Source organism: Xyrauchen texanus, chromosome 13, assembly GCF_025860055.1.
Source record: "Xyrauchen texanus isolate HMW12.3.18 chromosome 13, RBS_HiC_50CHRs, whole genome shotgun sequence".
NCBI lineage: Eukaryota > Metazoa > Chordata > Actinopteri > Cypriniformes > Catostomidae > Xyrauchen > Xyrauchen texanus.
In genome coordinates this window covers 33,173,971-33,186,681 of record NC_068288.1, presented here as the reverse complement: position 1 = coordinate 33,186,681, position 12,711 = coordinate 33,173,971, and the positions used below count along the sequence as shown (strand labels likewise).

At 37.8% G+C, this 12,711-nt stretch overlaps 1 protein-coding gene across 3 annotated transcripts; it reads left to right on the top strand.

Moving 5' to 3' along the window:
• Positions 1 to 959: 959 nt before the first annotated feature.
• atf1 (activating transcription factor 1) lies at positions 960 to 12,570 on the top strand. 3 transcript variants are annotated; one of them, XM_052140331.1, is made up of 8 exons: positions 960 to 1,123; positions 2,476 to 2,586; positions 2,766 to 2,885; positions 2,998 to 3,095; positions 10,320 to 10,453; positions 10,820 to 10,996; positions 11,113 to 11,260; positions 11,408 to 12,569. In XM_052140331.1, exons 1-8 carry the CDS (start codon positions 1,121 to 1,123, stop codon positions 11,550 to 11,552), a joined length of 936 nt encoding a protein of 311 aa, XP_051996291.1. In that variant the 5' UTR covers positions 960 to 1,120; the 3' UTR covers positions 11,553 to 12,569. The 3 variants fall into 3 exon arrangements, with proteins under 3 accessions (XP_051996291.1, XP_051996292.1, XP_051996290.1); XM_052140330.1 differs by lacking the exon at positions 960 to 1,123 and adding an exon at positions 2,131 to 2,175 and having other exon boundaries at positions 11,408 to 12,570; XM_052140332.1 differs by lacking the exon at positions 2,476 to 2,586 and having other exon boundaries at positions 965 to 1,123.
• Positions 12,571 to 12,711: the final 141 nt, after the last annotated feature.

The following is a 12,711-nucleotide window of genomic DNA, read 5'->3' as shown; positions in this document are numbered from 1 at the left end:
ACCTTTCCTAGTTTTGTTTAATTCTCATATTAATAATAGCAGTATGGCAATTATGTATTTTCAAGAAACATAAAGATATTCCACAAATGTAGTCATTCATGGATATAAATGAAAGTCATGAATATGCAAGCAAGCATTTCCCTATCGATTCACATGTTTCTTTTTTGTACATGGGTTACTGTTTTATACTTCAATGGAGAAAAAAAAAACTAAAAAATAATAAAATGCTTTTATTTTGCATCTCTGAAAAGGTAGTGTTTTTACAACTGCATTTTTTACATTCTATCTATCTGTCTATCTATTTGTTTGTCTATCAGTCTGTCTATTTTTCTATACAATTTTACAGGCCAAAAATATATCTCTCTAATAACAGCCATTGAAAATTAGCCATGTATTCTAACAAATACAATTCCCGATTTGTATTTATTATTAAGTTATTAAAAGCACAAAAGGATCATATTAATCTTTGCCTGCTGCATTTGATGTCACAGCCAACGTCCTTTATTTATTTATTATTATTATTTTACAAATTATCAAAGTACTTAAACATTATAAAGGACACAATTAAATAATTTATTTAACTTCAGAGTTGGGATTATTATAGCTTTGGCAGGAGGTAATAAGAGTGTCAGGATCTGATTTAAATCCATGCAACAAAAACAATTATGTAAAAAACAAAACAAAAAGAGCCTAGCATTCAGAAAAATGTATGTAATAAATAGTTTTATAAATAAATACAAAATCATCACAGCCAAATTGACATTAATATAATATAAATGCACGCACAAAAATAAAAAAAAATATTGCAGAATTATACGGTATACAGTTAGAAGAAATGAGAAACCAATTCACCTTTGTTTCATTCATGTCCCAAAACTCTTTTACGTCTCAGTCATATTGACCAATCACAAGGCGTTCTGTATGATTACGTAAGACGTCCTTCTAGGGGGCGGCGCTTGTCGCGGCCTTTAGAAAAAAACTGAAGCATCTAGATTTTTTCAATGGAAAGCGCCCTGGTTTATTTTATGCATAATTAATTAACTTACTTTTCAGATTATATCTCGTATACTGGCGTTGCATAGATTACGTCACTGTTTCCAGGAGCAGTTTTAACGGATTAATGGTAAGGCTTTGTTTTTTGTTTTGTTCGCTTCCTCTTCAGCGGAGCTGTTGCTGAAGTCATGGCGCCCGTGCGCTCGGTTGTAGTGCTCGTCTTACGGGAAGGTGTTTTAATGGCTCCCCGTATCGCTGACGTCTGTTGACGCGGGCACTTGCGTGCCAGTGACTAGCTTGGATGTTTGTGCAGAGCGCGGCATAAAGTCGACCCACGGTCTTCAAAACACATAGCAGCGGACGAGATAAATGCAGCGGGGATGGTTTATTTAAAGATGCGCTTTTGTTCAAGATTTCTCGGGGGGTAGAAGACTTTTGAGACTCGGGCTATAGCAAAATATTTACAACATCCCTAAAAACCGCCTGTGCTTTTTGATGGAGCTAATATTTAGTAATAAAGTCCGGTTATAAAAACCGCCTGAATCGTTTATAGTTTGACAGCCAGCTGTTTAAATACCAAGATATGTATTTTAGTTAGCCAGTTAGCTGCTGTAGCCAATGTTGTTTCGCTGTAAATGCACAGTGTTTACCGCCAATATTATTTAAAATTACGAGTCAACAGTTGAATAATGCTTGCACGATTATTCTGGCTGAATTACAATTAAAAGTATCTTAAAGCTTAATTTTGGGGGGAATGTCTGTGTTAAATGGGCGTTTTAGCATCCGGTTGTGCATGAAGTACTGTTTATAACGACAACGCAACATTTATGTCAACGGTTTAGTTTACTACAGGAGGTGTGAACCCGTCGAGGTAGTTTTCATGTTAGGGGCTACACACACAAATATATATATATATATATATATATATATATGTGTGTGTGTGTGTGTATTTGGGATTTTTACTGGGATCTAACGATACAATAAATAGTACAGTATTGCAAACTATAGTGTGCAGAAAGCAACCCAAAAGGACAGTGTGTGTGGTGTGGCTGAAGGTTTTAGAGGGACTGAGTCTTTTAGCCTAGGCTGACCACAAAACTGCATCAGCATACAGACAGGAAACCTTATTCACACTTGTAGGAGAACAGATGAATGCCTTGCTGCGTTTCTCCATATTACAATGTATGTTTTAAATCTGTAACATTATACATCAAACGGTAATCTTTGCTCAAAACAATCAAAGCCATTTAACAAATAACAGATTGATGGAGCTAATAATCACCTTGACTATTGAATAGAAAAGGGACTAGGTACACCGTTCCCATCATTATTGAAAACTTGGAAATATTAGTGAATTTAGAAATGGCTCTTTTTTTAGTTAAATCTCTATACTGGTTTTTAAAAATCCGTATCCAGTAATAACATACAACTGTCATGGATTGCATTACGTGGATATGAAGTATTGACCAAAATCTATGTCAGTTTGCAGTGGCAATGGAGGAGGTTCATCAGAATAACAGTAATGGGTCTGAGTCGCAAACTGTAACCATCCCTACAACTATTACTGCCTCTCAAATATCCCAGATAGCACAGGTACTGTTACTGAATGGGTATATGTGCGTGTACACATCTTGTCGTGGTATATGTGTCGCTTACAACCCGGCATGATCAAGTGTTCTATATTTATTTGTATAATGTCTTTGACACTTCTGTTAAGCATTTGTTTTAAAAAAAAATAATACATTTAACATAATCTTACATGTTGTGGAAAGATGTCTCTGGGTGGGTCTCCGGTGACGGTGGTTCAGCTTCCCAGTGGTCAGTTCCAGGTGCAAGGTGTGATTCAGTCAGCCCAGTCATCAGTTATCCAGTCTCCACCATCACAAGCACAGGTAACACAAACACCCATACATCATGAACTTAAACTTCCTGTTCTTCTTTGTTTCACCCCAGTAAAGAATCACGAATACGTTTCCTCTCCACCTTAACAATGTTTCCTATTAGGGTCAAGCATCTGACAGCGATGACTCTCAGGACTCATCCGATAGTGGAGCCTCTAACCAGAAGTCAAGAGAGATCTTGGCTCGGCGCCCATCCTACAGGTATCACTTTTTTTTGTTTGTTTTTTGAATTTGTCCCCTTTTCTCCCCAATTTGGAATGCCCAATTCCCAATGCACCCTAAATTCTCGTGGTGTTGTAGTGACTCGCCTTAATCCGGGTGGCGGAGGACAAATCTCAGTTGCTTCCACGTCGAGACCGCCAATCCATGCATTTTTTCCACGTGGCTTGTTGAGCACATTACGTGCCCTACTGAGAGCGGGAACCACACATTATAGCGACCACGAGGAGGTTACCCCATGTGACTCTACCCTCCCTAGCAACCGGGCCAATTTGGTTGCTTAGGAAACTGGAGTCACCTCCAGGGGTGGTAGTCAGCGTCAATACTAGCTGAGCTACCCAGGGCCCCAAAGAGTCCGGGCGGTCCAGTTAATTAATGGGGGAAAAATTCCTATGGGCGGGCCTATGCCACTACCCTACCTGCCCCCAAATTATATCATTCTTAAACATAAACCAAATGAACAAGGTTCAAAACTAGTGAAATCATGGGATTACAAAGTTGATTGACAGTGAAGGGGAAAGGCATCATTTGTTACAAATAAGGGTAGGGCTGGGCCATATGGCAAAAAATTAAATCTCGATTTTTATCCCACTTCTGGACGATTTTTCTACTTTTAAATGTACTCTAACTTGATTCAAGTTGTATGTTTTTAATTTGAATGCAAGGCAACCTGGTTAGAGAAATCAAAGTTATTTTTATTCTAGGAAACTAATTTGTGCAAGAAAAATTTACAAATGCACCACAGGGGGAAGTTGTCAACATAGTGTAAATGTAAAATAAATTTAAATGTAATAAACCCAGATGTTCAGAAATAATAGAATTTAGAAGTAATAATAGAAGTTATTTAACCAGAAATAATTCTTAACCAGTGTAGGTATTCATTTTATAAACCAAGACTATCTAGAAAGTTATCTAGAAAGCAAGATCTATAAATGATCAAGTTTATCTAGAAAGTACTCATTTTATATCAAACAATTTGTGTGTAGACTATTCATGAACCCCTGCAGATAGAGGCACACCTTCTAGTGGTTCATGATGAGCAGCACAGCAACATGAAATTTATCATTACAATTCAACTCGTGACGTTTGTCAAAATGATCGCTTGCCAAATGTTGGCTATAGATGCAGTACACTTGAAACATGTCACAGAACAAAGCAATAATTAGCGATCTATCTGAATCATCATGGCAAAAAGAGCACCGGATGTTTAATTCTCCCATATATAGTTTCTCAATTATTTGAAATTAAGCGGCCATTACTGTCACGTAACTAACTTTGTGTAAAAAATATTGGTAAAACATTTTACAATGGACTGTAAAAAGGCAGGCAAAACTGCTAAAAATAGATAGATTTGCTCCTTGAAGGTCTCTGCGTTGTTCTGTCTTTTCTGAGCACTAAAGCAATTATTGTTAATAATTTGCACTTTACAAATTCATCCTGTTATTAATTTTATCTGACTCCAATTTTAAGTTGACCTTTAATTTAGATTAAGGCTCTAATTCCTTACTGATCATTCTTTTATTTTAATCTTTTAAGTTATTGATTACTCTGAATCATCTTCTGTTCATTTACCTTTCGACCAATTTCTAATAAGATTCCAACTGATAGTCTTTAAGTGGCTTCCTCCTACATTAAAGCTTCAGTTATGATATAAATGATTCATCCAGAGCGGTTTCTCCTATTTTAAAGACCCAGTATTGATATAAATGATTTCAGAGGAATACAGAATAAATAAAAAAGTAACCATTTATTTGCCAGGTAGGATTTAAAACATAAGTTATAGAAACAAGTCAAAGAACATACCTGGCAGTTGAGAACTACATGTAATTGCAAAGCATGGGAAATCTGAATGCAGATTCCTATTATTACAGTTACACACATTGAGGTGTGGGATCATCTGACTACAGAGAACCCTGAGCTCTGGGCCAACTTTCCTTAAATATCTAGACAGAATACACATTGTGTACCAAATGGTATTATAATTTGGGGGTGAATGGGTTCTTGACTTCCTGGTGTTAAACCTTCAAGGAGGGGGATAGACCTCCAGAATTATTCAGTATTTGGCAAAGACCTTATAACTTTAATAGACCTTAACTCATTAAGTTTCACAAACCTGGGAAAAAGACCACTATACCAGTCATTTTAAATGATACCAAACATGTTACACTACATTATTTGTGTACATCAGATATGGTATTTTGTTACATACAGATCTTAGGTGAGTTTGAGGTGATTCTGAGCTGAAGGGGAATGGATGAGGAGTTGAGGGGAGAGAATGGGCCAGATGTGGAAGGGCAACAATGAGGTGTGAATTTGCAATCTTCGCTCAGTGGGGTGTGGTGCCTCAGGAAGAGTTGCTAATTGTGAGAAAGTTCATATGTTGATTTTCTCAAAGATCATACATTTGCTCTCTGCCTTTGAATGCAAACACATTGGCACCCCGCCTTACAGACCATTTATCAACATGCGCACAACAGAGACCAGTTATGGTCTTAAACCGGTGTATACATACACCTTATTTATATGCATGATGGACGAAGCTGAACTTCAATCACACTGTGTAGAATTGTACTGGGAATATTACTGGTGTCTTATGTCAGTCTCCCATCAGTTGTTAACCTGTCTCGATCATTTCGAGCACGCCACACATGTGCAACTGATCAGATCGGGAGTGGCATTAAGACAAGCGCTGTGAATTATTTTTCTCTTTCTTATTTAGTCTTTGGTGGATTTACAACATATCTAACTATAGCGTGCAATATTTTTTGCAAAATCTTGATTTCTTGATAAAACAAACATGGTCAAAACACATTTGAATTAATTGGAAAAACTGCCAAGCCCTAGGTAAAGGCGGTCACTGTTGTGCTCTTGGTCTGATTCCCATTTCCATGGTAACATGAAAACGTCATAACGTGACTTCTCTGATTTGTAGATCCTGCTGGGAATTTTGTAATTAAACCTAATTTATTAACAAAGTTGATATCTGGAGGCCTGGGTAGCTCACAGAGTATTGACGCTGACTACCACCCTTGGAGTTGCGAGTTCGAATCCAGGGCGTACTGACTGACTCTAGCCAGGTCTCCTAAGCAACCAAATTGGCTCGGTAGCTAGGGAGGGTAGAGTCACACAGGGTAACCTCCTCGTGGTCACGATGAGTGGTTCTTGCTCTCAGTAGGGTGCGTGGCAAGTTGTGCGTGGATCATGGAGAATAGCATGAGCCTCTCATGCTGTAAGACTCCACGGTGTCATGCACAGTGAGCCACGTGATAAGATGCATGGATTGCCAATTTAGGCTTGTCCGCCACCACCTTGATTGAGGTAAGTAACTGCGCCACCATGAGGACCTAGTAAGTATTGGGAATTGGGCATGCTAAATTGGGGAGAAAAGAGGATAAAATAAAAAAACAAAGTTGATATCACCCTGACCAGTGGCGATTAGCTTAAAGACTTCTACAATTTCATAAGAAATGTGGCAATAACTAGTTTAATAAACCGATCAGCCACAACATTAAAACCACCTGCCTAATATTGTGTAGGTCCCCCCTTGTGCTGCCAAAACAGTGCCAACCTGCATCTTAGAACAGCATTCCGAGATGCTATTCTTCTCACCACAGTTGTACAGAGCGGTTTTCGGAGTTACCGTAGACTTTGTCAGTTCGAACCATTCTGGCCATTCTCTGTTGACCTCTCTCATCAACCAGGCATTTCTGTCCACAGAACTGTTGCTCACTGGATGTTTTTTGTTTTTGGCACCATTCTGAGTAAACTCTAGAAACTGTTATGAGTGAAAATCCCAGGAGATTAGCAGTCACAGAAATAGTCAAACCAGCTCATCTGGCACAAACAATCATGCCACAGTCTAAATAACCGATCAATTTTTTTCCCCATTCTGATGGTTGATGTGAATATTAACTGAAGCTCCAGACCCGCATCTGCATGATTTTATGCATGGCACTACTGACACACAAATGGCTGATTAGATAATCGCATGAAAAAGTAGGTGTACAGGTGTTCCTAATAAAGTGCTATGTGAGTCAAATGGTCTACGCTACATATTACTCTTCAGGTACTAAGAACAAAATGTTTTTCATTTTGGTTTGTTCTGAGCAAATACTGTATTTTCTGTATCATATATACTATATCGTTACGATTCAGAAGTTCTGCAGCCTCCTTTCCAAAATGTTATTGGTAATAACAAAATAAAAGAATGTTCTTTTAAAAATTACATTACTCTGTGCTAAGGGGTGGGTAAAATACCAATTGCAGTGTTGCCAGATCTCGCAAGAGAAACAAGCAACCGTGGCTGGAAAAACAAGCCCAAAATAAGCAGAGAAGTATCTTTTTATTTGCAGATCTCTTTTTGAGTCAAAACCCAGCAGCATCAAATCTGTATGAATGCATCATATCTAACAAAAATTCAGTGAAGACTTTGAAATAAACTGAGAAATACACTTTTTATCTCTTATAACGTTTTCCTTGTACTTGGATTAGCTGTGCATATACTTTGCTAGTTTTAATACTTTTTAAGTAATAAACCGGTGAGATTCGATGAACTCTGCCCCTTAACTGTTCTAGGAAGACATTATGTCAAAGAACTCAAAATCCTTGGGCTCTGGAAGCATAAAAAGAGACTTCCGTGCTCAAGTTGAAGCCTCTGAACAACTGGCAGAAAGGCCGGGACTCAATTTGGACCATGCGGTGAAAGAGTGTTGGTTACAAGAGTGTCGGATGTTGAGAAACAGATCATCTGGAGCCATCGGAGAGAGAATTAGCTGCTAATCTGCTTGTGACCAAGATAGACTTGGAGCGCGTTTGGAAAGAGTCAGAAGACCTTAAGAATTGTAACCGGCTTGATTTAAAATTTTTCTTGAACAACCACAACATTTTCTTATTCTTATAAGAAACTCTTACATCAATGGAAGGTCGCTTTTGCACTGATGTTCCCAGCCAAATTGAGAATAGATGCTAAGTATGGCCGCAAAGCATTTACATGCCCACAGCAAGCGATGTCCTTCATATAAAGTCATTGTGTGATACTGTCTATGCAGCCGAGTGGTTCTGACTCACTCAACATTCACTTGACTGTCTGAGGAAACTGAGCATCGCCTTTGTTTCTTGTTGTTCTTGTTCCACCTAGCAGCTGGAGTTTGTTTTGTGGAGGAACATACCTTCGGAAACATTTAAGTGGATGAATCTACAGCTAACACAGATAGCACACCCCGTTATCTCAGGCATCAGTGTATTACTCCCTGCTAATTCAGAGTCTGGGGGACAGAGCTTCAACTTCTCAAGAGATTATGGGAGAAAGATATAAACTTGGTATTGGAGGAGGAAGTGTGGGCTAGGATTCTTAAAAACATTAAGTCTACATCGAGAGATGCAAGGGTGCGTCTGATGCAACTTAAAGATTTTACATAAATTCTTTTGATCCCCCTCTAGATTGTATAGACTTGGTCTCAAAGACACACCCACCTTCTGGCGATGCCAATCATTGTTCAGAGGGAAGGGTTTAAGTTCATTATAATTTGATTCTGTATGTTTAATGTGTCACTGGAATCAATAAAAATTGTTAATAACAAAAAAAAGCTCTTCATTAACAGAAAGCTTCATCCACAACGTCCAATTAGGCAAAGAAATGTGTAATGCAGCAGTTTCCTTCAGAATCAAAGCACGTTTCATACAACATGAAGTGATGGAATTCCAAAAAATGTACTGTGATACACCCTTTGGCCTTTAGTTTCATGAAAACAGTTATTGGAACAAAATTAACCAGATATAACTGGTTATCAGCATTTAAAATAAAGTTTTCACTCCGGAACAATTGAAAATCACCTAGTTCCGGTTTTTGGTTACGTTCTGCTAAAAAAAACACATTTTTGGTTTTGGTTTTCGTTCCTTGAACCATTTTTAGTCCCTGTTACTGTTAGGGTATTTTAATATTTTAGCAAATGAAAGTGTATAATATCACATCACTATTGCACAGTTTGTTAAAGTAATGTGATCCTATTTTTTCTACATTAATATGTCCATAGAAATCAGTGGATGCACAGCCCATAGAAACCCATTAAAGTCATGCAAATGGAGTCTGCAGCAGATACCAGTACCTTTTGATTTCAGGGGAGTAAAGATCCATGCTTAATGGATGAAAGGCTCTAAACTCTCTCTGGGAGTCAAAAAGAACAGCCTCTGGTCTCCTCGCCAGTGTACCACCCATAGAATGTCTATGGGACTACCGCTTTATGCATTTTGTTGCTAACCTTCTAGGCCCCCTTGGTAGAAGGGCTTTAAACAAACCTCACTCAGTCTTGCTTGACACTAGTGACAGCACAAGATGAGAACACGTTCTTGCGCTTAAACAGCTGGACGGAGTGTGAATCTCGAGACATGTTTTTGATGATTGCTGTGGACTGTAGGACAATGACAGGCATATGTTATAAGCTTATCATTATGGAAATAAACAATATATTGCCTTCTAAAGCTACTTATCTTGTCAATGTTTTTCTGGTCTGCTACAATAATGTAATGCCTTTTTAATTATTTTAATTATTATATATATAATATGTATTATTTATTATTACAGTAAATATAGCTATAATTATTTAATCATCATATAACTGTCTTTCTCAGCAAATATTTACACTTGCAATTTATTGAGATTAATTTGATTAATAGTTGGAATATCATGTAATTAATTATATTTAAAAATGTTAATCGATTTACAGCCCTAGTTTATACATTTACATTTATGCATTTGGCAGACGCTTTTATCCAAAGTGACTTACAGAGCCCTTATTACAGGGACAATCCCCCCAAAGCAACCTGGAGTTAAGTGCCTTGCTCAAGGACACAATGGTGGTGACTGGGGATCAAACCATCGACCTTCTGATTAACAGTTATGTGCTTTAGCCCAAATAGAATTTTTACTTATGGAACCTTCTCTTTGAGCTCTATTTTGTACATATTCTTAAGCATACACAAGCACCACAACAGTACGGCGAGTATACTTTTCTGACCATGAACGAATAGGAACGCATTCGACGCATGCGCACAACAACTGCTTTGTGATGCTCTTTTAGTACAGTCGAGGACCGCTTGCGTAAGTCGAAAATCTAGGTGACACATGGTTTAGCCCAGAGCAAGGCACAGAGCAAATCACTTGGTACACTAGCACTAAACTACACATTTCTGTTCCTTTTTCTGTTTCAGGAAGATTCTAAATGATCTATCAGCTGAGGAACTGGCAACTCAGAACGAGGGAGAAGAGGAAAGCGCCACCTCTTGTGCCATAACAAGCGTCTCGGTCCCCACCCCAATCTACCAGACAAGCACTGGCCAATATAGTAAGCCAAGCCAATTCACTATATTAGCATAATATGTGTATTGATACACATTCTTTAATCTTTCTCTTTCTTTAAGGCAAAAAATGTGGTAACTTCCTTGACCTACCACAACAAAAATGAAGTAAATTATTGCATAAGCTTGAAGCGGTTAATGACACAAATGAGCCAAAATTACCATACAGGTTGTTTTATTTACCCATATACTATTGGCTGCTTTTAATTAATATAATGACTGTTGTCTTATTCTTATAAAATTATTTACAGTATCAACTAGAGCAAATTGTAACATCAACAGAAACTTAAGTACATAACAAAAGTTCATCTTTATGCATGATTTGTAATATACCATTTGCTGCTCCTTTGCAGTTACGATTTCATCCAATGGATCTCTACAGCTGGCCAGTACTTGTTCAGAGGGGATGCAAGGCCTGCAGACTCTCACCATGACCAACTCAAACCCAAGCCAGCCAACTATACTACAGTACGCTCAAACTGCTGATGGACAACAGATTTTGCTGCCGAGCAACCAGGTGGTGCTCCAAGGTGAGCGCACTCACAAATATCTAAAGTCCCCATCAAAAAAATTTTTATGTGGCCATGACGTCATACTGTTGGATAGTTGACATATGGGACACACTGACTATGATACTGTGTTGCAGGTGCCGGGGGAGAAATGCAAGCTTATCAGATCCGCTCCTCTTCCTCGTCGCTCCCACAGACTGTTGTTATGACATCACCCGTTATCAGCTCTCAGGGTAAAAGCGATGACCCACAAATGAAGAGAGAGATACGTCTAGCGAAGAACAGGTGGATGTATTTGAATGACAACTAATTAGTTTAACAAGATGATTTTAAAATATAATCATTAACCTAGTTAAATTTAAAGGAATATTATACCCAAAACTATCCCTTTAACATAATTATTTGTTTGATAATCTGAATTTCTGTGTGTAGGGAGGCAGCCAGAGAGTGTCGCAGAAAGAAAAAGGAGTATGTGAAATGTTTGGAAAACCGTGTAGCTGTGCTGGAGAATCAGAACAAGACTCTCATCGAGGAGCTCAAGACGTTAAAGGACCTGTACTGTGTTAAAACTGGCTGATGGGATAGACCTCCAGTCATGCTAATGGAACTTTACTGGCAGACTTGTCTGCCTACATGCTCATTCAAACACAGACACAGGGACTCTTTGGCATGGGAATGCATTATTTAATCCTCCTGTCAATGGCTTGATTTATATAACAAATTTTTCACTAACAGCCTAAAAACGATTGACCAGAAACAACAAAATGCTTTTCACAATAGATGGAAAGAGGGACAACTTTGACATCTTTTTATTTGCAGTCAACAGATGTTTATATTTGTGTATGTATCTTGTTCAAGCATCGACACATCTACACTGGGAGTATTGCTTTGGTCTTGACCCATTTGGTTTCCAGGAAATTTTTAATATTAATTTTATTGCAGCGCTAGCTAGAAAATGCAGAAGTGATAGACTATTTTTACACCTTATTTGAAGATGCGCTTGAACTGTATGTATGAAATTGTGACGTGAATGTTTTTTTTCATGAAGTCATGCGGCTGTTCTTTGCATTTGTTGTTTTTGTTATTTGCTATTGCCCACTTTTATGAAGCTCTGGTATTTCTATCCCCATTCCTCATTTTATTTTACTATACTGTTTTAGTGCAACGTTTTCTACAGAGACAACAGAACTGAAGGTGTGGAATTTATGTGAGCTTTATTACTAAATCTATGTGTGACATGAAACAGGAAGTTCATTTTAGACTCAAAGTACAGTAAGCCTTATTCTGGATTGATAGACTTGTCATGTAGAATTTAAATAGTATCATTTCTTGTCCAAGACATATGTCAAACTGGTGTTTTAAGCAATTTTCATATTTTGGTTGAGACTTGTTGGTTTTAGCTAACAGGCCCAAGGCTTACTGCAGTTTATAAGCCAAGCTGTCACAAGACAATCAAATCATGGAGCAGACCTGCTCTTGAAAAAGCAGGTGACATTAAACAATGGATAAAAAGAAAAAAAATACATCACTTGTTTTTGGTAAAGTGAATCTAAATAAATATTTTTCCAGCCTTTGAGTTCATTTGTATTATTATTTATAAATAACATATCTCTCTCATTAAAATCTATGTATTTCTCCCTTTCAGTTTATATCACTGGTGGATAAATGCTTGTCAATATTAGGGAAAACAATGCAAGAAAAATTATGTGAACCCTTTGGAATTAGCTGGTTTTCTG